This window comes from Haemaphysalis longicornis, unplaced genomic scaffold (assembly GCF_048455015.1).
Source record: "Haemaphysalis longicornis isolate Haplotype H1 unplaced genomic scaffold, Haemaphysalis longicornis Haplotype H1 scaffold_1, whole genome shotgun sequence".
Lineage (NCBI taxonomy): Eukaryota > Metazoa > Arthropoda > Arachnida > Ixodida > Ixodidae > Haemaphysalis > Haemaphysalis longicornis.
Genome location: NW_027526203.1, coordinates 174518572 through 174544128, shown reverse-complemented (window position 1 = coordinate 174544128; position 25557 = coordinate 174518572). Strand labels below are relative to the sequence as shown.

The following is a 25557-nucleotide window of genomic DNA, read 5'->3' as shown; positions in this document are numbered from 1 at the left end:
AGCGTTTTATATGTTAGAAATTTTGTTTCCAGTGGAGCTTCACGCAATGTACGATTTAGGTAGCCCAATTTTTTTAGCGCCTTACTGCATGTGTATTCAATGTGTTTAGACCACGACAAGGTGGGTGTGAAGACAACACCTATGCACTTGTATTCAGGCATCCGCTGTAGGGAAGATACGTTGAACGAATAATTAAACAAAGAAACAGAACTGCGCGTACTGAAGGATAAGGTTACTGTTTTTGTAAAGTTTATATTCATTTGCCATTTATCGCACCCCTTGCAAAACTGTGTAAAAGAATCGTTAAGGGAAGTATGGTCATCATTGGTGTTAATTACGTTATACATAACACAGTCGTCTGCATAGAGACGGATTTTTGCGGATACATAATTTGGCAGATTATTTATGCACAATAAAAACAAAAGTGCCCTTACAAAAATGAATGTTGCGATCCTATTAAACTTTTAAAGATTTCTAATAGAGTCTAAAGGAACTCATTAGAAACTCATGGCAGACTCATGACCTAACGGGTCATCTCTGTAACATCTCTAAAGAATTTCAAAAAAGATCTCCCTATAAAAACTCACTCTCCCCATCTCTATGAGAACTCTATAGAATTTCAGAAGAGACCTCCCCATAAAAACTCACTCTCCTCATTTCTACAAGATCTCTATAGAATTTCAAAAAAGACCTCCCTATAAAAACTCGCTCTCCCCATCTCTATAACAATCTATAAAATTTCAAAAGAGACCTCCCCATAAAAACTCACTCTCAGCATCTCTATAAGATATCTATAGAATTTCTAAAGAGACCTCCCTATAAAAACTCACTCTACTCATATCTACACAATCTCTATGGAATTTCAAAAGAGACCTCCCTATAGAAACTCAATCTACTCAGGCTCGATAAAGATTCTATACACATTTTACTGAACTCATTCAATAGCAGTTCTATGGAGTCTACTCTATGAAAGCTGTTTTGAATTTTGGTAGGGTCTTCGTTATAGCAACTAACTCAATATAAGCTCACTAGAAATCCTATTGAAGTTTTAACGTGATAACTCAAGAAAGTTTCTGTTGGCTCACTTGAAGTTTTTCATCCAAGTTTTTTCGATGGAGGCGGTGCACGGAGAATGAAAATGTCCGTTACATATGCAGGTTAAAGGATGCATATACCGCGATCACCAAATTTGGAATGTTAAAAAAATGATATGATTGGCTTCAATAGTTTGTGGAGGTCACTCCGAGCAATTTTGGCAGCTATATAGAGTGGGGACGGAGATGCATGTCGAAAATCAATTTTAATTGCCCCGCCGCGAGAGCTTGCGGATTGCCACGGCACTAGCAAAAAATGCGAAAGATATTAATTCCCTGCTGGGTTTGCATGTACGGCTGATGTCAGTTCTGAAATGCACTAAAGTGACTATGCTTGTTGGTTTAACATGATAGGGAAGTGCGCTTTAGTCCCCCATCACATCAGATCTAGCTACCCCGTTCCGGAATGGGAAGCACTCTCCGGTGCTGTTGTTGTCAGTGGTCTTGTTTCGCCAGGCAGTTTTTGTCCCATATATGGCATCGTCAAATCTTGCAAAGTGAGAAAAAATGAACGCTGTATATACACGCTTTCAAAACCAATTGAAGACAAACATCATGAACAAAAAGTGAAATCTAATGTGTTCCAATTAAATCCAGTGAATAACGCCTAATTACACGAATTTACAAATTATTTTTCGAATTATATTTATATAAATTATATTTATATTCGAATTATATTTATATGAAAATATTTCGCTGCGGTCTCGAAATTATATTTCGAGACCGCAGCGATGGCTCAGAGGTACAGCACTCCCATCGTATACGGGAGGTACTGGGTTCGAATCCTGGTACCGCCTGGCACCCACCGGTTTCTTTAATGGGTACAGGCGTCCCTGGTTGAGTGCGGACTCTTGAGATGGGAATCCACGCCTGGAAAGTTGCCTTTACCCTATCGAGGGGCCCCTGACCCTTGTCCATCTGGCGGGGCCCCCGGCCATCATGCCGCGTTGCGCCATTGCCGGGGGTGAAAGAGTCTAATTAATTGATTGATTGTGGGGTTTAACGCGCCGACGCAACGAAGGCGATGAGGCGCGCCGTAGTGGAGGGCTCCGGATTAATTTTGACCACCTGGGGATCTTTAACGTGCGCCGAAATCTCGTACACACGGGCGTTTTTGCTTTTCGCCTCCATCAGAAAAGCGGCCGCCGCGGCCGGGAAACAAACCCGCGACCTCGTGCTCAGCAGCGCAACGCCTTAGCCACTGAGCCACCGCGGCGGGTGGTCTGGCGGCATGTCCTGCCACAGGCGGTTGCGAGTTGAGTGTCCATCGTGGCTGTGGAAGGCACCATGTGAATTCGTGTTCCTTGGTGGCGCCGGGCGTCTACCGGTAAAATAGGTACAAGCGACTCCCCGGCCTGGCGCTCGGCCCTTGTGCGGGATTACAACGCTTGGGAAGTTCACCCGACTTGCACGGTAAATCGCCCCTATGGAAAGGGGCGGCTGCAAAAACGCCGGAACGTTTAACCGCAGCGATGGCTCAGAGGTACAGCACTCGCCTCGTATGCGGGAGGTACTGGGTTCGAATCCTGGTACCGCCGGGCACCCACTGGTTTCTTTAACGGGTGCAGGAGTCCCTGGTCGAGTGCGGACCCTTGAAAGGGGAATCCACGCCTGGAAATCGCCCCTATGGGAGGGGCGGCTGCAAAAACGCAGGAGCTTTTTTTGTCGAAGTTCAAAAGTACTGCATATAAAAAGTATTTTGAAACTCAATAAAAAGTTTTATGCATATTCATTTTAAACTCTGTAGGGAACTTTTATAGAAACTTAATAGATCTAGTCTATCAAGTTTCAATAACTACTCGATAGAAAAAGCCTATTGAACCTCTTCATCCCATTTCAATAGGAACGCGGTGGCCAAATAACATTTGAAACTCTATAGGCAGAGTCAATAGAAACTTAAAAAGAAATCATCAAGTTCTTTTGACAAAACTCAATAAACTTACAAAACCAAGGCGATAAAAATTTTTGTAAGGGTGGCCTCGACGGTTTAGTTAAATCAATTGAGAAAAGCAAACGCACCAGCCTAGAAATGTTTTACAGTGCGAAAGCGCACAAAGTAGACATACCCCTAAGGATAATTGTTTCGGAAAACGGTACGTGGCAAAAATGTGTAGCGTTGTTTTTACAAAAGCACTTAAATCTATTAAAAATAAATGACCCGCTTCTCGTGCGCAAATCTGACGAAGTTATAGATTTTCTCGAGAAGTGCAATGACAAAAGTTATATGGCTTGTTCCTTTGATATTAAGGACCTGTATTACTCTCTGCCACATCGGGAACATTTGATCTGTGTTGAAGATTGTATAGACAATTACGGTTCCGTAGCCTTTCAAAATAACACAGGCTTGTCAGTTCAAGGTTTTTTAGAACTTTTAAAGATGTACCTAACCTCGACTTTTACGACATGGGATTATAAGCTTTACATCCAAACTAATGGGATTTGCATTGGGTCTTGCATAGCACCAATTCTGAGCGATCTTTTCTTAGCCCACCTAGGTAATCTGCTGCATGATCAACTACAGAGTTCAAGTGTAACCAGAACCTTCCGATATGTAGATGATTTTTTAGTAATTCTTAATACTGACGAGGTGGGTCTCGAACCGTTAATGTTTCAGGTTTTACACCAGTTTCGTGAATGTTTTAGGCCTCTTGTTTTAACATTTGAATTACCAGTGGAAGAAACAATCAGGTTTTTAGACCTCAAGCTTCGGTTTTCGCCAAATCACATCTGCTGGGCGTATGATCCACGCGCCAGCAAGCCACTTCTTCCGTTTCAGTCATCCCATTCCAAGCTGGTAAAAAGGTCGATAGTTACCACGTGCTTAAAAAACGCCTTAAACAAATCATGTATTCACTGTATGCCTGACAGTTTTATTAGGCAGATGGACAGACTTCAGATAGCGGGGTACCCAAAACAGTTGCTATCATCAGTATCGGAAGCGTTTCTACAAAAATTAAAAAGAAACACGCAGGACAGCCCACAAGTATCAGATCAAAACAGAAGCAAAAAGATAATTGTGATTCCCTACTTGCATCGAATTGCACATAACTTGAAAAAAAAAAAAAAAAAAAGGCAAACGCGCTAACGTGGAAGTAGTATTTTCCGCCCCCAATAACTTGTCAGCCATGTGCTCAAGAGTCAACAAAACAGCAAGAACAATGCAGTCTTGCTCAACAAAGCATGAAAATCGGTTTGTAGACTGCATAGAAGGTGTAGTCTATTCAGTTCCGCTGTCCTGTGGTAAACAATATATAGGGCAAACAGGAAGGTGCTTAAATGAAAGACTGAAAGAGCACCACTACAAAGTAACCAAGGCAATCAGTGGCCACCTGGGCCTCCACTGTAGGGACTGTAGTGTTAGCGGCTGCAGCCCTATTTTTTCTGAAACAAAGGTCATAGCAAAAAAAAGCATAAAACCACCAGAGAAATAATTGAAGCTGCCGAAATCGCCCGCCTAAAAGATAAATGCGTAAGCATGCCCTCTCTGACCCTCTCCCAAAAAGAATTAGATTTTTTGACCCCAGGTTAGTGCAGCACGTGTTTTTGTAGCGCAGAGCGAATGGTGATGTGTGACGAGCAATGGTGATAAGAGACACTATCGTGTTAGTCTTGCTTTTCCTTGTATTTTTAACCGTGGTGGTATATATGTGCCCGAGCGGTAAAGAATAAACTGTTGTAAGTCAGCGCTGTGCGTGTCGTCTCCTTCTTCTCGTGTCTGTCAAATTTGCGCTGTTCCCCTCCTTTTAGCATATGACAGAATCGCGGCAGGACCTCACCGCTTTGTGCGGGCGTCAAACACTGCGGAGGTCCGTGGGGGCGTTATTTCGACCGCGCCGCCGCCGGAGCTTGACGGCTGAGCTGCCCGAAGGTGCTAGGCCTACCATTGCGGCGGAAATTCGATGACCGCTTTTAATAAAAGTCCTGATGGCGACTTCTATTGCGATTCCGGGCTATATTATCGCTTCCTTTCCCGGGTGCGGAACTTTATTTTTGCCAACAGTGCCTTGCTGGGCAGCGGTTATGCCCGTGGCTTCCGCGATCTCGGAGGCCACGTGATGCCTGTAGCTCTGGCTACGTGCACCCGTTTGTGAATGCGCCGGCCGGCGCCCAGTCGCCGCTCGCAAGGTCGCGCGCGTAAAGTGACATCACGAGTTTTTGACGAGCGCTGTCGCGTCACTTCTTTTGGCTACCACGGGATGATGACACGTTGATGTCCATTTGGTGAGTGCCGCTCCGCGTGCTGTTCCGTGGGCGCGATAAATGAAATCCAATTAAAGTATGTTTTCCACGTCGCAGGCCGCTCATATTTCAGCCAGGGTATTCTGTTGAGCAAAGGAAGCGAACTGTGCAATAATATCAATGCTGAAAATTGGTGTCAGTACCCTTTTAAATCCGGTTCAACGCAAGAGACGGCGCCACCGCCTCAGCAAGCGCGTGATTGCTCCCCCTCACTTGCGCTTCTCCCGCGCCGAATCAGCGCGCACCGTGTGGTAAGAGAGAGACTTGCAATCTTTGAATGTACTTATACATTGCATGCTTCGCCCCTCCCCAGTACGCCGTCAGAAGATGCAGGGCAGGCGCAAAAAAACTAAATTTTAACATAAGAAAATCTAAATAGACGTAGTAGGCCAATTTAGCGCATGTGCCGATGAAAAAAATAAATCCACACCACTATATACTGCTGAAATATCTGGCAAGATTAGGCGCCTCACCTCTGAGAGTAATGTGAGCAAGCTGAGCGCGGCAACTACCTCCACGTCGTTTTCATTCCCCGAAAACGTCGCTTCTACATCCTTTTATACTATATATGGCAACGCTCCAGAAGCCGACGTCACTCGTTCACCACGTTGCAACATTTATTCGGCAGGAGGGAGAGGGGTAGTGGAAGGGGGGATGTAAGAGCTATTCAATTGGAACAACAGCAGAATTACTCTGCTCACCAGAAAAAGGGGCCGAATTTATTTTAAAACGAAGTTTTAGTGTCCTCACTGATTCCGTTGTACGCCAATACGCCCTAAAGGAAAGCCAACTTTCTCTGAGTATGATGATGAATGATCGTCGGTGAAGTGAAAGAAAAAAGAACGCTTCACGTGGCCGGAATCGAACCTGGGTCCCTCACGTAAGAAGCCAGCGTCTATCTGATTGTTCCATTTCGACATGGTCGAAGCGCTTTGGAAAACTCAGACGACCATAGAGTTTCATACTAAAAACCAGAGGGGTACACAGGCGCTGCAGTCGTTCAATCACCATGGAGCTGATTGTGAGACGTATACCTGTGATCTTTTTAACTTGGCTTAACTTGAGTTTTGGCGGTTTTTATGTGTACTTGGCTCGGGATTTTTCGGGGCCATCAATATTGGTTTCGGAGTTGAAAGCGTAGGCGGCCCGTTACGAGGAAGAATTGTTAGCGCACGATACAAGTGCCTGCAATGTGAAAATACTGCTCGGCTGTAATGAAATGAATGCGGAAAGCAGTTACATCGCCGTGTAGCCTTTACACTAGCACTAGTCATGCTCTACGGCATTTCTCAAAAGGGACGCGAAGTCGAAATTACGCACAAGGTAGACAGTACGAGCACGCTGTTCCATCCTCGTCCCGTTCATGACGGCACTTTCGAAGACAACACGAGCGCTGTAGCGGCTAAGCCAAATAAAAATCCTTTACCAGCAGTCAGTGTACGTGTACAGTCGTCGAATTTTCCTTCACGTAACAATATCGCGGGAGCCTCGAGCGGTGGGTGGGTCAGCACCAAGTTGATCGTGGTCTGCACCTTGTCACGGTAAAAAGCGGCAAAACAAGTGAGGGTAGGTCCATCGCCTCCTGTATTTTTTGCGCTACTTAACCATGTTTCTCTGTATTTTTTCAACGCCAAACGCATCAGCTCCGAGCAGACAACCAAGCCCTTTCCTTCTACTCTAGCCACTCTCCCTCCATTGCTAGGCTTCTCAGCGCCTTAGTCGCGTGACCGGTTAGTATCGCACCGACGCGTGGTGAAAAGCGGTAACGTAATAGGCAAAACGTGCTCCGTCGCGGCGCTGAGTTTTCTTTCGCTGACCAAAGTGGCGCACTTCGGCAATATAAAACATCGATTGCCTTGTCAACTAGGCACAAGCCGCTCAGGAATTCAGTTACGGTCGGGTGATCCCGGTTTAGGGTGCCTCGATGCCAGAACCGCCGTACAGGGTGGAGACACCCTTTGAACGGTCCCGTGCCGCCGCTATTGGGTCAAAGTGCTCAACGCGTTGTTCTTTTCATTTCCCCCAAGAACGAGCAACGCGAAACAGATAAGATGACACAAACTCGCCAGTAAACCCCGTTGCAGCGATAATTTTAGCGAGGTTTTGATGACTTGCGGCGGCGGTGAGCGAGTGACCCAAAATGGCGGCGCCAGCATATACGTGTCTCCACCATAGAGTTTCATAGTGTACGTATATTATTATGAAACTCTATGGTCTCCACTCTATACGGCGGAAGCGTGAATCGAGGCACCCTATCCCGGTTAAGGTCGAGGCCCCACCTTACGACATGTGGGCAAAACAGGCGTCCCACTCACTCCCGCTGTGAAGCGGCCAACGTATTTGGTAAAGGAAAAATACAGGGGGCGATGGTAGGTCGCATACGTAGAAAGATGCCGCCAATGTGAGCGTCGTATGCTAGGCGGTTCGCACAAGCACACTAGAGCCCTTTTCCGCTGATAGTCAGCTGCCTGTCATCATTAGCGTGAACAAGGCACAAGCAAAATCGCTGTCACCGCCCGTGACCATGCAAACTTTTGGGTACAGTACAGCCGCCCTGCCTCATCCGCACGCCATCACCGACTCGCACGCAAGGAAACAAACGTTTCGCCGCAAAATCGCCGGCTGCACTGATCTCATCCGCGTATGCACTTTACAGATCGCTTCCCGCCGAATAGAAGAATTCTTCTCAACCTCAGGATAAAATTACCAGACAGTACAAGTTGTTTACACGACTAATAGTTTATAAACTCTCCAATGTTATTTATAGCTGTTGCATTAAAAAAATGGCAGCATCTCCACTCCGTGGACGATGGCGAGGATGCGGAGTACGGGGACTCGAAATGACATCCAAGTTGCGCCCCGAGTGACAACCGATTTGCGCCCCAACCGTCATTCGATTTGAGCCTTGAGTTGCACCTTGATTATTCCCTAAATGAAATTGCAACTCACGGCTCAAATCGAATTTCGCTTGATTTTCGCTTTATGGTGGTGTGCGCACGGATGGACGCGGACGGACATTGGGAGGTCCTAAGAAGCTCCGCACCGTTACAGGCGAGGGAGTAAGCCGTTTGACTCTCGGGCACTGACTCACGTATCCTTGCTCTAGTTCTTTTAGACGTATTTACGGCTGCCTATAACCATAATATCTTGCCGCCAACCTTTTATTCAGGACACACAGTGCTAATCCCCAAAACTGCGGATGCAGAGAAACTGAGGTATGTAGAGGGTTACCGACCAATCTTCCTCTGCAACGTTGACTACAAAATATTTGCAAAAATTTTATCGAGGCGCCTTCAATTTGTAATCACTAGTTTAGTGGGGTCCCACCGAATTTGCGGTATTCGGGGCAGGAGTATTCACACAAATATTCATATCGCTCGTTCTGTCTTGGAGTGCGTGTTCGATTCGGTAGATCATTATAAGCATCATCATCATCAGCCTATCTACGCCCACTGCAGGGCAAAGGCCTCTCCCATTATTCTCCAATTACCTCGGTCCTGTGCCAACTGTGACCAATTTATCCCCGCAAACTTCTTGATCTCATCTACCCATCTAACTTTCTGCCGCCCCCTGCAACGCTTGCCTTCTCTAGGGATCCACTCTGTTACCCTTAATGACCAGCGGTTATCTTGCCTTCCCATTACATGCCCTGCCCACGTCCATTTCTACTTCTTAATCTCTACTAATATGTCCTTAACACGTGTTGTTCCCTGACCCACTCTGCTCTCTTCTTGTCCCTTAATGTTACACCTATCATTTTACGCTCCATTGCCCGCTGACTCGTTTTCAATTTAAGTTGAACCCTCTTAGTGAGCCTCCAAGTTTCTGCCCCGTAGGTGAGTACCGGTAAGATGCAGCTGTCATACACTTTCTTCTTCAGCGACAATGGTAGACTGCTATTCATTATCTGAGAATGCCTGCCATATGCGCCCCACCCCATTCTGATCCTTCTAATTATCTCTGCCTCATGGTTGGGATCTGGGGTCACAACTTGGCCTAAGTAGATATATTCGCTTACCACTTCCACTGCCTCGCCACCTATCTCAAACCGCTGTGCTATCCCGAGGTTATTGATCATTACTTTAGTTTTCTGCATATTAATTTTCAGGCCCACGGTTCTACTCTGTTCGCCCAGTGCGGAAAGCATGCTTTGCAATTCGTGCCCCGAGTTACTTAGCAAGGCAACGTCATCAGCAAATCTGAGGTTACTGAGGTATTCTCCATTAACCCTTACTCCCACCTGTTCCCAATCCAATGTTCTGAATATTCTTGTAAACACGCTGTGAATAACATTGGAGAGATTGTGTCTCCTTGTCTGACGCCCTTCCTTATAGGTATTTTACTGCTTTCCTTATGGAGGATGATGGTAGCTGTGGACCCACGGTAAATATCCTCTAGTATATATTCTTACATAATGCTCGTCTAAACCCTGGTTCCCTAATGCCTGAATGACTGCTGAGGTTTCGACCGAATCAAATGCTTTCTCATAGTCTATGAAGAATATATATAGGGGTTCAGTATACTCAGCGCACTTCTCTATCACCTGATTGGTCGTGTGAATATGGTCCATTGTTGATAAGCCTTTACGAAACCCTGGCTTGTTATTTAGGTTGACTGAAATCTAAGGTTGCAGAAATTCTGTTAGCGATTACCTTGGTAAGTACCTTACGTTTTCGCGGTTCCGTCGCTGATGTGTCACCCGAAGAAACGGAGTTCGCAGTAACGCTCACCCCGCTGGGGGCAGCCATCTTGGAATTCAGTGCGGGAGCGAAAAATGCCGCGACGGCCCGCTCAGCTGAACGGACCGGACAGTCGGAGGAGCCCCAAAGCTGATCGGCCTGTAATTTTTCAAGTGCTTCATGTCGCCTTTCTTACGGATTAGGATGATGTTCGCGTTCTTCCAAGATTCGGTAGATCAGGTGGCCCTAATACAAATTGGCCTTGCAAAAGCGTTTGATCGGGTTTCTCACAATTTCTTATCCTCACTTTTTGCAGCCGTCAACTTAGGTTATGTGTTATATAAGGGCATAAAGCTGTGCTATAATCGGTGCACTACACAGCTTATCGTCAATCGTATTCTGTCTAAGCCGATTGCGATCAAGTCGCCTGTCAGACAAGGCTGCCCCCTGTCACCGTTGCTGTTCGCATTGTACCTCGTGCCTCTTTGTCTCAGTATTCAGCAGAGTCAAGGAGTGAAATGTTTTTGCTTACAATCGTGCGAAGTTAAGGTGCTTGCTTATGCAGATGATACAGCGTATTTTTGCGCTGCAAAATGAGTTTCCAGGAAGCCCTTACAGTGACTAAGCAGTTCTGCGATGTGTCTGGAGCGGATGTCAATATAGAAAAAACTAAGGGATTTTGGATCGGACAACGGGGAATGAAACCATCCAGATTCTCAGGTATAATTTTGGATTGCGCCCCACTTCAGCACCTCGGCGTGCCGTTACATCAAATACGGAACACAGGGCCTCTTTGGTCATCAGCGCTCACGCAAGTTTAGCGCGCATCGCCGGCATGGAATGGGCAAGACCTCTCTGTGTTTGCACGTGCAAGAGTGTGTAATGTCTTCCTTGCCACAAAGCCCCTTTATGTGCTTCAAGTGCTTCAATGTGCGCGAACAAAAGTTCAGGCCCTACATAGAGTTTTTGCAACATTTGTGTGGGGTTCTCAATGGGAACCTATGCGCAGGGACAACTTGTTTCTTCCTTTAAAGGCAGGGGGTGTTGGGCTCGTGCATTTGTTTGTGCACCAACTTGTGTCTCGTTTTTTCTTCTACAAATTGGTTGATCATAAGTTTCTCCACCACCACCACCCACTTTTACTAACTGTACTTCAGCAGCGCATAAGTTTCCATTTGCCTTTTTTGCTTTATGTACGGGCGAAGTTAATACGAAGCATCCAAGGGGGTCTCTCAAGGAGGTCTTGGAGTCTTTTAACTTTCTTTCCGCGTGATTTTCCTTGAGATATCTGTTCAGCATGTCAAGGAAAACTATGACGAGCACTCTTATTGAAGGTCTATTCCCGGTGCCTATTTATCGCCAGTCTTACTTAGGCCAGCAGAAAAACAATGTTTTGAAACACGTAATGAGTATGTGTATTCCGCCAAATGCCAAAACGTTTTTCTTCAAACTTCATTCTTCCACACTCCCAGTTAAGACATGGCTGCGCGAAAAGGGAATGGCTATTCCTTGATCGGACAATTGTTGCCTCTGTAATCAACCAGAGACAATTGATCATTGTTTTGTGCTGTGCCGGGACGCTGTGTTCTTCTGGGACGTTTTGCAGCGGTCACTAAAAAGGACATTGACACCACCCCGTACACCATTCGCTTCCTGCCATTTGAAGATGTTAATCGGGTGCCATATGACGTTTTTGTTCTCCTAGGATTGTTTAGCTTGTGAAAGTGCTGCATGACTGATCGGCATGCGGAACCCCCTAGGCCGACCAAATGCATTTTTCGGGAACAAGTAGCGTTGGCGCGGACCGTTTATGCTGCGCAGAGTGATTCACCGGAGTGGCTGCCTCTTTTGGATGCGTGCGTTTGCTTGCTTGAGTTTTGATCTTTGTTCGACTGATGCCTTGCCCTTTGCTATCTGTTAGTGTTTTTATTGTGCGTTAAGTGTCTCATCTTCTAAAGTTTTCTAAAATTTCCATGTATTAAAAAAAAACCGTCGTAGCCCAATGGGTAAGATGACTGACACTAACTCTGTCTGGTCTACCAGACACAGGCTCGAATCGTGCCGGTGCCTGTGTGATTTTTTTGCGATTGTAAATGCTGTGCGCACGGACGCGGATGGACATTGTGCGGTCCTAAGGTACTCCGCACCCAAAAAAAGTACTTTAAGTCAAGTGAAGATGACAGCCGAGTCATCTGAAAATCCCGCATCCTCGAGGGATGGCTGCTTCCGAGGGGTTTGAAGCCACCATTTTGCGGCTCGCATAGACACTAGCGCCAGTGTCCCCTCTAGCGTGTATTATTATAAATCTCTATGCAGACGCCAACCGAAGAGGCCATCACGAGAAGAATGGCGTTGCTCTGTATGCCGTAAGGCTTTTAGCCACAAGACGTTAGTCCTAACTTCCCATTTTATGGTTTGGGACGTCAGGCCTAACATAACATCTTGGGGTTTAACGCCTCAAACCGGCACCCACTAAAAAAATTGCTCACGGAAAGCCAAGCAGCACGTACCGAATTCGCGCCGTACACCCGAAACCCAAACGTTAGGCCTCCGGAGTGCACACCCGAGAGTTGCTGTGGGTATTCTGAAAAATTCGTGCGTAACTCCAGAGTAGCACATACTCACAGTGTGGGATCGACCAACCAAAGAATCCATCATGAGAAAGCTTCGCGTTCAACCATCCTCGTCGTTAGATGGAGGGGTGCATGATGTTTGACCCGCCGCTATATTGTTCCCATTAAGAAGTTCTTATGCTGAACTTTGGAGTTTGTATTGTGTTCGGATCGAGATTGGGTGGCATGAAGGCTCTGTGCGTTGTGAACGTAGGTTACTGCCATATGAGATGATGTGGTGGTGGTGGTAAAACATTTATTCAAGAGGTTCGCGCTTGAAAGCGATAGAAGCCTTCAGTCCAGGGTCCCTGCGGCGGCTGCGGTCCTGCGTGCCCGGTCCACCAACTGTCGCTGGTCCTCAGGGTCCGAACTGCACAGCGCGACCTCCCACTGCTCGAGGGGGGGGGGAGAATAATGGGGGCTGCTGGTGTGTTCTGGCAAGCCCACGTGGTGTGGTACAGTGTCGCATATTCGCTGAAGTGTGGGCATGTTGGTGGATATATTGTGGGGTGTATGATATGCAGGAAGCTAAGGTGGGGGTATGTGTTGGCCTGTAGTTGCCGCCAGGCTACAGCCTCTTTTCGGGTAAGCTTGTGGTGCGGTGGTGGGTAGGCACATCTGGCAAGGCGGTGGTGTTGCAGAAGTGCACGGTACTGCTGCTGGACAGGCTCTGGGTCACGGAGCGACCGGTGCGGTGCCCGGAGGGTGCATGCTAGGGCTGTAGCGTGTGCTCGCTCGTTTCCGTCGAGCCCTGCGTGACCTGGCGTCCATATCAGTATGGTGGGGTTCAGGGTATCCTTGTGCTTTTTTAGTAATCGGTGGCCGGATATTGAAATGCGACCGTTGCCGTAGTTTCTGCATGAGTAGCGGAGAATGGTCTGCAGAGTAGTGATTCATTGTGGGGGTGGTGGTGGTGGTGATGATGATGATGATGATGATGCCCTCAAAGTTTTTACGTGCCCACAACGGGGGATTGGCCAGGGCTAACTCACTTGTTTAAATTCGTGAGGACCTCAGAATACTAATTTATTTCCGGAACGACAGAGGCCCTGAAATGAAACTTCGGTATGATTAAAACCCGAATTACCCATTATTTTGTACCCTTCACCAATTCAAGATATATATATATATATATATATATATATATATATATATATTGCATACCCCAAACTTGTAGCCCCAATAGATAATATAAGTGGTACAGATAGAGTCAACCCCAAACGCTCAATTGAATCCTTCCAAAGCAGTTGTCTAGCTGCTCAGAAGTGACGACAGGACAGAAAAAAAATGTTCGATTGTTTCAGGGACCTGGCACCGCACACATAGTTCCGTAGGCGAAAGCCCTCTTCTAAACCGGTAGAAATTTAGCCTCAGAATCCTGCAGCGTAGCTCGGTGAAGGTCACTTGGCATTGCCGAGATCCACAAAAATGAACATTCCACGCGAACTTTAAATGTTGATACTCTTCAAGTGATATGAGAGCATCTGAATGGGATAGCGACTAAATTCAAATATCGTCTTAATCTTGAGGACGCAAAGAGAGCCAGATTAGGTATGCCGAATCGAACGGGAGCTGTGACAGCGAGACTATAGATAATCCGCTAGCTCGTTGCCCCTGATGTCCGTATGGCCAGGGACCGAAGCCAAACGTACCTTCTTCACGTGCCTTGGAACAAAAAACAATAATGTGCGGTTCAAGGGAGAGTCGGAAGAGGAGGTTAATGCCGATATAACTGACATCGAACCGGATAATATGATGATTTCTGATCCATGCTGCGGTACTTTAAATAGAGCGAGAGCTGTAGCTGAAAATTCTGCCATAAAGATGGTTGTGTCGTCCGGGATTCGTGGCGAATAACTCCAATTTAGATTCTGAAAAATACCAATTCGAGCTTTCTCGCCATTTTGAGATGCATCTGTATAAATCACAGAAGAAGTAGGATGCTTGAATAAATACTCATTTAAAATAGCGGTTAATACAGAACGTGGGAGAAGCTTTGCAGCCGAACGGAAGGGGTTTTGAAAGAAAACTGTTTCTGGCTCGATAGTGGGATACTGGAATAACTTCATATAGCTTAACAGAAATACAATCAAGGCATGTTTGAACGAATTGCAGTAGGGAGGAAATGCGTTTCGGCCACGGAGATGTAAAAAATAAACTCGGATCACAAATGAATACAGGCTTGGCAGCTCCAGAGGGGGCTTCGTACATGCGGAGGTAAGTTTGAACCGTCATCAAGAGAAATCGGACTCGGAGTTCAGGAATGCGTGCCTCTAAGTACAAAACCCAGTAGTTGAACCTGACTTGGGGATGGTGGTGCTAGTACCAGTTGGACGGCTTTTACCCATTCATGGGGATTAGAAAGGAAATGGGTGCTTTACCGAAAGGAACTATAACGGTTTTGGGGAAAAAGAAAGATATATAAATATATGCATTAACAGTAGAGGACTAAAGAAGTAAAAGTGGAGAGATTATAAACAGAAGAAAAAAAATGCCCACCATAATTACGACGTGTCGTCGTCTTCGTCGTCAGGATAATCATCATCGTGAAGCACACGGATCTTGATAGCGATTGGTGCATGAAGAAGTGCGCGTGTCGTGCCCGAAAAGTACGCGAGGCGCTACCGTCCCTCGGGTGGCTTCCGTCATTCGAGCTGCGGACCATGGGCCGTTCGTCACGCCGCAGAGGAGCTCTGCCTCCGCGGGACGCCGGTACGTTGCCTCCCCCGTACGCCTTCGGTTAGGCAGCCTAGCTTGGCGAGCCTCAGGTTGCGCGATCTCGGCGAAGGCGAGGCGCGAGTGCGCTGCTTGCGCTCATCGGCGTTAGGGCGAAATTTCGGTTAGGGCTAGCGGGCCGGGACAGAATGGAACGCGGTCGCCATTTTCACTACACCCTGGCTGGGCGATGGGGCGGGGCCCTTCGGCTCAGCGGTCAATTTCCTGTCAAGCTATTGGCAGGACGAGATGGATGCTCAGCATTCGCTTTGCGCTTTACGTCCTTTTCTCTTTTTTGGTCGGCATTTTCTCAGCGATTCTTGACGGCAAAATATTATGACGTGTACTTACGAGCTAAGTGGCTCCGGTTCACCGCTTGCGCTAACACTGCGGGCGGCGGTCAGTGGCTTATATGGCTGGACGATTTACCAAGCTCTTGTTGTACAATTTTTTAATTTTTTTTGGTTTATTTACTTTGAAGTGCTGGATGTGATGTGTATTAACAATGAGCCAGAGACTGGCTTATCTCTGGGGCCGAAGGTGGCGGACCATACGCGGCCGACGAGTAGCCTTCGATGGTTTCGCGACGCTGGCGTCCGGAGTCACGTGCCACTGTGGCGGACCTGCCGAATTTTTTTTTTCACCCACGTGCTGCGCGAGCTGTTCCTTTCGGAAATCGGCATGCTAGGGACTTGACGGGCAGCCTTGACAGCGCATATTCGATGGGTCTCAGGATGAATATTTAGTAGTAGCGCTACTGAATGGCATATTTAGTTGCGAATTTCGTGCCTACCGTAGAAATTTCAGCAACTTCCTTTTTCTCCCATCCCCCGGTTCCTTGGTTGCGGCTGCTGCGTTTCGTGCCTTCTGTCAGGTGAAATGTTTCGCTTGTCGTGCGGCTTATAGGTTCGCGCATTTCAACCTAAAATTTCGTGGCCGCGCCGATCTTTAGGCGGGCGCCTGGTGTTAGAGCGCGTGAGCATGCTCGTGAATGTTCTTTCACAGAGTTCAAACGCACCTTACACCTGTCCTTACGGTACCTATTGGCGCGCTCAGTTCACGGTCAATACCCTGTTTTAAACCGGGCGTGAAATTGTCCATGACTTATTGACGTGCGAGGGACGAACAAAAGCAACAGGACCGCGTTCGTCCTACTTTTTTGTCCCTTGTCCACGCGCTGTTAGTAAGTTATGAACCATTACCAGCTCTCCCGATTGTCCATTCTTTTGGATGAAATCCCCAAGATTTGGGGTAGAAAAAAAATTTTGTAAGGCTTTGGTGGGTCTGTGTCAGGATGTCTTTCACGCCTCTTGTATTAGTACGTGAACTAACCGCCCAGAAGCAATTACTGTCCTACGAATGTGGCGCGCTGTGGGTCAACAGGAGCGCCGAAATTCCGGGTGCCGCTGTAGGACGGGTATATCTTGGAACTTATTGTGTCGATGCGGGCTAGTTAATTGGTATGCGGGTATATTTTAAATGTCATCGCTTGTCGTGTTTTCTGCCGTGGTACTGTTTGCGCTATGGCGTGAGCGTTTCAGTTGTTTTTTTTTTTTTTTTGAGCGCGAAAATGCCTGTGCCAACACCCCATAAGCAGCGGTGACAACGAAGGCGACGTCGGGTCTTTATTGTGCGACTTCACTGTAGTTTCATCGTCATTTTGTTGGATGTACAGTCAATAACAACTAAAACATTGGATCAAAATTATTAACTTCAGCTCGGACCTGAGTTTTGGTTCGTGAATTAATGACCCATTACTCACTTGCAATGCAGCACTGACGTCATTGAAATCAGGTTCATGACCTACGTTACGTATCTTAATTTTGTCTTCGCGAATACCGTTTTCCTCTCTCCACACCCTATTTCTGACTGAACATTCTAGCCAGATATCTATATACAACCTTGATCCCTCGAGCGACGCTCGACTAGTTTTCTTGCCTTTGTAATCAGGCGTGGTGCCATAGGTTTAGCGTACATAAAAATTTCCCGGGTTGTGATAGAACTTCTGGGGGAAATGTGTGCAGTCAGGGCCGTTCGCAAAGTAGCGAGGAACTATTTGCAAGCACTTGACAATGGTTTGTTATTGGCGACACACCATGGGCACTGGTGATCCCCTTGCAACGGAGCATAGATATCTTTTCGTGTCTAACCGCGCTTATTGCATACGTGCCACAAATACCAGCCCACAATATTGGAAAAATGGGGAGGAGGGAGGACTGGTTTTGGTACCGCGTTCCGGGAAGCAGATGTGCCATGACTTTGTTACGCCGAATAGTTGGCTGGTTAAGGCCAAAAGTGGCATCTAATTAACATTTCCCTATTAAAATTGCCTCACTCACCGTCGCATCTGAAACGACAGTGACGTCAACTAAGCTTCAGCGCGGGTAAGTGCAACAGTTTCCGCGATTAGTATGGGAGCGCGATGACCATGCAGTTCTCGCCCTTATCCTGTTTGCATTCGCTATAGGCTGACGCTGTCGGTGATCGGCGAAGGGCCAATGCAAGAGTTGCTGTTTGGGCGCGTTGATGCAATTTGATGCTGATAGACTCACTACGAGTAATTGTTCTGGGATTAAGAACTTACGCGTCCCAATACGCTATCCCTCCCGATAGACGTAATGCAGGATGCAGCTTTTATATTTAAAGCCCTTGTATAGGGTGGCCTGATATAAATGGCGGCCTCATATAAAACGTTTTCGCGGCGCTAGCTACTCTAAACGCACCCACGATTATCGCAGCGCACACACTCCCGTATACGCTCGAAAGCGGCTTCTCATGCTGTAGTCTACCTCCTAACTTGTACTCGCGCGTACGTCGAGGGTCGCCTCATAACCTTTCCCCCAGGGCGTGAAGGGGAGTGTAGTGTGTTAAAACTGAGCTCCGAAGCTTCAATTAGGGGAACCATAAATGTGTGATATAGGGTGCACCATATGTGCCTTACCTGTATTGAGCGTTGCATGGCAGTAATCTTATTGATTCTAACGTACGATGAAAAACATATTTCATGCTTTCCGACATCACTAGCAATGCCGACTTGCCGAATAACTGAAAACGGGCTGCGCGCCCACTGTTGTAATAATCTGCGTTGTCACTGAATGTACGCCGCTGGTTATGGTCTCTTGGTACGATTCGCGCATTTGCGGTGGTTTTCTCCACGCCCGGCACCGACACGAAATCAATGACGGCGAAGAACATATATTTGACGTAACATAGGGGCTCCCTGGGTGGAGAATAGAATGACAAAGAGTGCAGGTGCGTCAAGGCATCTCGCCTGAATGAAAAGGAATCAGGTACATTCATTCGAAAAGCAAAGATGTTTCGGATTTCTCGCCGAGGAAATTTAGGCCTGTTAATGGCGATTTCGGTTTCGATAAAAAATGCCTTATGGTGGGCTTATGATGCCATAGGCCAATTCATAAGGCAAAAAATGCCTTATGATGCCATAGGCCAATTCTTCTCGTTCCCGCATGCGAATACAATATCGGCGGCGGGGAGAGAAGGGGATGGGGGGGGGGGGGATGCGTTGCGCTTCTGTACCGGGGCGCTATTAAAATTGCCTGGCTCGACAGCCGAGGATTCAGTGTAGTAGGAACCATTTCTGCGTTTTTTTACGCAGTTGTCGGCGGCAACATTTCATTTTCGAACGTGCCCGCTACATTAAACGTATATTTACAATGTGGCACACTTGGTGCAAATTAATCCGGAGCCACTCGCCCCACAGCCCAGGCTGTGTGAGAAACGCCAATTTCTCGCTTCTACACAATACCACTACAGCGGCAGCCAATTTTTCTCGGCTGGTAGTAATTGTCGCGGGAAACTGTTCTCTTATAACGTTCGAAAAGTCTTACTCAATTCAGTTCGAATGCACGAGCAAACACTGGAGATGTGAGACACGTTCCCGCACGAAATAACTTCCGCGGACACCATATGCGGATATAGAGAACGCATTTACTTTTGTACAGCATCAAAAAGATGTTCATTTCGTGATGTTTGCTTCTTTGGCGTATGTGGTGACCAGTCAATGCAGGTGACGGCGTGGGTGACCGCCACCGTGAGCGGCGCAACATGTATCTTTTTGAAGATTCCTTGGTATCAAGACAGCGTTCCGGCAGGCGTGGCAGCAACCCTGGTAGTGGCGTTCCTGGACCGCATCCTTTGGTCCCTGTGCGCCTCTTGGGTTATGTACGCATTTTCAACTTGCAGGGCCGGTGAGTGATGTTCTGAAATGTTGTGGAACGCCTGTCAGGCTTGCTTTAAGGCTGCACCCGAGAAGCGGGAACAGACGAGGTAGGCGAATTCATAGTAGTGTACCGAGTGTCCGGCAAGGCCCTGCAACAGTCCGTGTTAATTCGGCCTGTGTAAATTCAAACAAAGGCAATGGCAATAATTACTCTTTATAGCTATCCATAGGGCATGCATGGTGCCGTATTGCGTAACGGACTTGACAAAGGAGATCGTGTAACTAGGCGATTACTTTCGCTATTTCTACGGTGTTCGTATAGGCAAAATCAGCCAGATATTCGCCGTCCCTCAATCCCGAGGGTGAACGCAATATCGATTCCAGACCTTCTTGCTCCTGATAGGGCACTCACAAGTCCACTTCTGCATGCTGCCACTCGTACAAAGCTTTCACTCTACTCAAAGAAGTATCACGCAAGCAACGAAAGTCCGATATTTCACCAGTACGTGTGTCGGTTTGCACTATTCCCCGACTCCTCTATCTGCTATCCAGCCTGTCTCATTCGTGTGTAATGAGGCACACCCACGCAGTGTTACCGATCGAATCTGTTGGTTCCCGTTCATCATGATTCACCTCCGAAATGAGCGCCCCGTCCGCCTAACGACAGCTTGGAACTTATTGTTCGCCTTGTCAACATACCCGCTTCATCTCGTAGTGGTGGATTTCCAACGTAGGCAGACTGAAGACGGGGATATCGGCTAAACCCTCGAAAATGCACACGTGCTGCTGGAATTGCGTGCTGTCTTATAGAAGTTAAAACGGTAATTTTCTGAACCTGCACCGTCGATCGCTGAGGGTCCGCTTACTCAGGTGTTGTGGCGTAGCGCACTAAGCCGTTTGTAAAGTGTACGGGTTGACTGAGCCGGCTCCGCACGCTACATTCGTCGCAATATGTTGCCTAGCTTTTAAAGTTGAGGAAAAAATCCATTCTTAGTCTAACGTCTAAATTATAACGAATGTGTTATGTAACAAAAGTTAACAGCGCGAAAAAAAAGGGCGAAGAGTGGTGACACGGACAAGTGATACTTCCAAATGATATCTTTTTCGCAAACCCACACACGCACACACAAATTTGCGTATTGACACACATGCCGATTTGCGCGAACATGCCTAGAAAACGGCAGGCACTGCAAGTAATGAAAAAAAATTAGGAAACAGCAAAACGAAAGTGAAGGCACGATTTAGCGAGTGTGGCCACTCTTCGTCTTTCGTTCTTTTTTTCGCGCTGTAAACTTTTGTTCAATGGTGTACCAACTAGCCTAAACTTCCCGTGCAGAACCTTATTAAATTCATAAAGGTTAAATAACACATAATTGATGCCATTTAGATCAGCCGGCTACACACTTACAGGTCCAGTTGTATGTTTTTAGCTGTGAAACAAAATTGACATATTTATCCTGCCTAATTAACAGCTTTGAGACGTTTCGCTGTGTGAGATTTCTCTTCACATCGTCAATACGAGTGGTCCAGGAAGTTAGCGCAGTACGGGAAACATTTTTTTTTTCAGCTTCCAGGCTAGATAGGATTGCGTGTTTCAAAGCGGCTCATTAATCATACTAACGGCAAGATGCCAGCAAGGTTATTTGTCGTTATGTTTTAAGGCCTCAAAATAAAAGCCCTAGCTATCGACCCCGGTGGACCTCAGTGGGAAGGAGTTGTAGTCCTGAGGGGCAATACGTTTGGTTTTCGCGTTCCTCCGTGCGTTGTCTTCGTTCCAGTGCATCCTAACGAGCATCACGCGGGGATGAGACAGGCGAATTTGAACCCCCGCACAAGATTCGATTCAAAAGGGACACTTCCGCTTCGACATTACTCAGTGCTAGTACGACGTATCGCATTGCGCATGATCCCAACGCAAATCCCTGTTTATAGCCAGGTGGACCTCGCAATTAGACGGGTTTGCCCTATTGACCGCAAGCTACTGGGAATGATGGCGCGCACTGGTAAAGCGTGAAGCGTATACCCACTGGAAAAGGTATAGGGAGAGCGCCAGCCTTTCTTTATTCTTAAACTGTCTGTGTGTGTGAGGGGGAAAAGGAGGTAAAGGGGGAGGGGACGAACCTCAACGAGCATCAACGGCCGGGGTTGACTAAGCACCGGCGGCATTATTTGGGCCAAGATAATTACCCAAGAAGTGTCTTAAAAGCAGCACCATGGGCTCTTACTCGTTTTTTTTTTCTTTGGGCACTTCAGTGTAGGCGGTCTTACACTCCGGTAGGCGAACAATCGTGGGCGTAAAGAAAACTATATTACCTCTGAAAATAGTTCGGATGCATTAGCATCGCACTAGCCCCATGTTTAATTCTGCGATCGCTCACTTTTACCCTCCCCAAAACTCACCCGGATTGGCCAATCGCTGCGTAAAGTGAAGAAAGTCGGCAGTTAACTGTATATGATTTAACGAGAAAATATTCTTTGCACTGTGACATCGCACGAAGGCCAGAGTCATTGGCTCAGTTTCTTCGCTCTGGTCGCAATAATTAGCCACGTTGTGGGGAAGCGCAGGCCCACGGTCACACGCTTCTTTCTCCGTGGCTCACCCGGGAACTGTTTTGTTTTTAAGGGTTCGGCTCAGTGCGTGCAACTTTTCTCCCCTATAAAATTCACGCCGAAATTGCCTACTGCGGGATTGACTGCAACTACGCAGATGATGTTTGGGCGTCGGGCCAAGGGATAGAAATCAATTTGACTCTTTCGCCTTAACAGCAGTGTGCATGTTACTTTGTACTTTCGCGTGTTGTGCCTTTTTGCCTCCCTGCGAGGAGTCAATCGAATACTGCTGCAACCGCCGTGAAGCAACTCCTGTTCCTCGCAGGCTTCGCTTGCGTCTTCCTGTCTTCACCACCCTTCGTACTTCTCGGGAGGCTGTGCTACGGCGCTTACCTGGTTCACTCGGTGTTTTACCTTATCTGGTTCAGCACGTCCAGGGAACGAATCTACTTCAGCCACTTCGTGGTCGTAAGTCCCGCTTTTTTTAAATGCAGAGCATTTCAGTAACTCATGATGTCACCCGCGTTGACGTCCGTCGTAGTCCGCACCCCTCCCCCTACACTATATAAAAATACTATCCGGCGCCTGGTTTCGATCCCTCGACCCTGCGGGCGGAACGCAATGTACATGGTGCTCTACCCACTGCGCCACAAAGCCGACACAAAATGGGAGGCTACGAACGCGCCTTATATCCTTGACTCGTTCAAACTACGTCAAGAAGCTGCTGATACAACGCATTCACTACCACCAACTCCCCAAACACTAAACGTTAACGCAATACACCCACCCCCTATGCGACGCATTTACTCGAGCCCCCCTCGCGGGGAGATGGGCCCAATTTTTACATGCACGCTTTTCCCAGTGCTTTCACGGATTTCCGGCCCTGCTGCCGATATAAGGCACGTCTCTGTGCACGTGGGTGATGTGAGGGGTTTCGCATAACCTGGACTGGGAGTTAGAAGACATGTGGATTTGGCCACCAACCAACCCTCGTTCACGCGGGTGTGGACGATATCTCCCGGTCTGTACATTTTAGTGAATATTGTTCAATCACAAAGGTGCCGAGCATGAAAAAAAAAATAGCGCAATCCACTAGTTTCCCCAGAAATTTCGAAAATAAAGAGCGCCAGGGGTCTAATGAGAAACACCATAACTGCGCGAATTGCAGCCCAGATCTAGCTATGCGTCGCAAAACCCGTTATTTGGCGAGTATCACGCCGAACGTGTGACGCTTTTAGCGTAACGCCTTGTATCTGCAAAATAAACGCATGCTTCGTGAAGTTAACTCTGTTCTTTCTTTCTTTTCTTTTTTCTTTCTACTTTTCAGCTAACTTTTTTGGCAGGTATATCAGAATTCGTATATTGTGCAATGACTTCGAAAACACCCGCTTTCGTGTTGCGGCGCTACGCACTCTGAGCACTTGGTGTTTTTTTTTTTTTCGAAAAAAAAATGTGCGGAACACAAAATACGCCGCGGTGATGCCCCGGGCCACCACTCTTTCTTGCTGCGGACTGGATCGGCGTCCTTGCATAGGTGCTGCGGAGGCAGGATGCCAACATTGCTGTTAGAAGCACCGCTGTTGCCATATGCAGTTCCTGGATGGCGTTTCAGATCAAGCCGACACAGGACGTAGTGCTAAAGTCAATGCACGGGCTACGCGAAAACATACAGGCCAGCCGCAGAGCTCGCCTCGACATGCCTCGACAATGCTAACGCTAACTTCGCTGCCCTGCCACTTTTACGCTACTAAAGTTACTTGAAATATTAAAGCCGTTCCACTCAATGTGGAAGCTGTCGGAAGTGCAGAGCAGTGATTCGCCACAATAGACCGCAGCGCCGTTATCCGGTCACTGCTGCCACCCAATGCATTTCGAATTTCCAGCCTTCGCAGTGCTCGCGCGCCCCCTGCCTGAAACTGCGCCAGCGGGAGTTCTGTTCTTTTTGTGTTTGCTTGCTAGAGCTGTTTTGCATCATTTCGAACGCTTTTTCTAGCGCGGCTGGAGCATTTCGGCGTCATTTCGAATGCACCATTTTTTTTATTGCGCGGTCGCTTTTTTCGCTTACTGTCGTAAACACCAACCCAACGAGTTGGGGCTGCCGGTTATATACAGATTTTACATGAAATGTACCGGCAGTTTTCTTCTGCGCTAAACAACGGGGAGATGTATGACAAGCGCCAGCGGTTCACGAGATTCGAACGGTTATGACTATTTAAACCACGTGGTTTTCAAAGCCTCGGAGTGACCCCCTGGCGGTACATCAGGCTCTACTGGGGTCCGTTATCTCACTTGCGCCGCCTGATTCCGGCAGTCGCATCGACCGTTAGCGAGCTACGACAAGGAGAGCCCATGAAGTGCTCTGCTCTTAAAATTAACTGGTTGCGTAAGGTGTTGCACGTATACATAGTAAAACAGCTGAATCCGGTGTTTCAGAAGTCCCTCGTAACTTTGGAGTGGTAATAAAAATTCCCTACCACGCACCGCTTATTGTATGGGTTCGTGGTAACTGTCACGTCCCTGTATTCTGCATTGTGGCCCTAACCATTCTCTTTTTCGGGCGCAGGTCACGCTCTTCTTTTCAGGGCTCACATGGTCATTCTTACTGAGCGCCGGCGCATTCATCGTGTGCGAGGCCCCCGTGAGCCGGCTGGACCGGATCCTGTTCCCGCGCCGCCCACCAAGGAAAGTGGAGGCAAGCCACCCAAGCGAGGCGGCCGCCGCAAGAAGCACTGAGACACAAGAGCTGCCCCACAACCTTCACCCCAACAGGCCCCAGAACTGTCCCTCGTCCAAGTGTAATGTCCCGCGTGCGAGTGTGTTTGTTGTAATAAAGGGAGACAGTGTGTGTTACCACCTCTAATCCGCCTCCTTTCTGAGAAGCTGCTGTGGCTGATTCATTCGCCAAACCCCTATCTTGGTTCAGGATCGCGCTGCAGAACCGATATTCAGCAGCTCTTACCGAGGAAGCAGAGCTTACGATACAGGAACCCAGCGACAACCTTAAACACGCATTATCACGGAGTGTGCAGTAGAAGTCGGGGGCACGATGGCTAGACAGGATTCTGGTAAGCTTTCCCAGGAGACGAAAGATTGAATTAGGAAATGGCAAACCATGACAATATCCACCCCAGCGGACAGAATAGAACTGGCGGATCTTTCCAAGTTAATCAATAAGCGTAAGACAGCTGACATACGGAAGTATATGGAGAGGATTAAATACGCTGTAAAAAATGGAGCTAGCCTGAAAGCAGTGAAGAGGCGTCTTGGCGTGCGAAAAAATCAGTTGTATGCACTAAAGATAAGCAAGGCAATTCCATCACAAATAGGGATAAAATAATCGTAGTGGCCGAGAAGTTCTTTAGGGTACAGTAGCCGCGACATCCAGGATAATGCCGCACGAGAAATCAGGAGATAGACAACCCACCAGTAACGACAGAAGTAAGAAAGGCTTTGAAAGAAATGAAAGGGGGCAAAGCACCTGGTGGCGA

The 25557-nt window shown here is 47.5% G+C and overlaps 1 protein-coding gene across 1 annotated transcript in view; it reads left to right on the top strand.

The window, feature by feature from the left end:
- The window catches only part of LOC144155791 (nose resistant to fluoxetine protein 6-like), a 130499-nt gene extending 105570 nt beyond the window's left edge, over positions 1–24929 (top strand). Inside the window, exons 13-15 of the mRNA XM_077687449.1 lie at positions 19358–19547; positions 22395–22537; positions 24633–24929. Of these exons, the coding sequence (XP_077543575.1) occupies positions 19358–19547; positions 22395–22537; positions 24633–24929 (630 nt within the window). The remainder of the gene's footprint in view (positions 1–19357; positions 19548–22394; positions 22538–24632) is intronic.
- Positions 24930–25557: the final 628 nt, after the last annotated feature.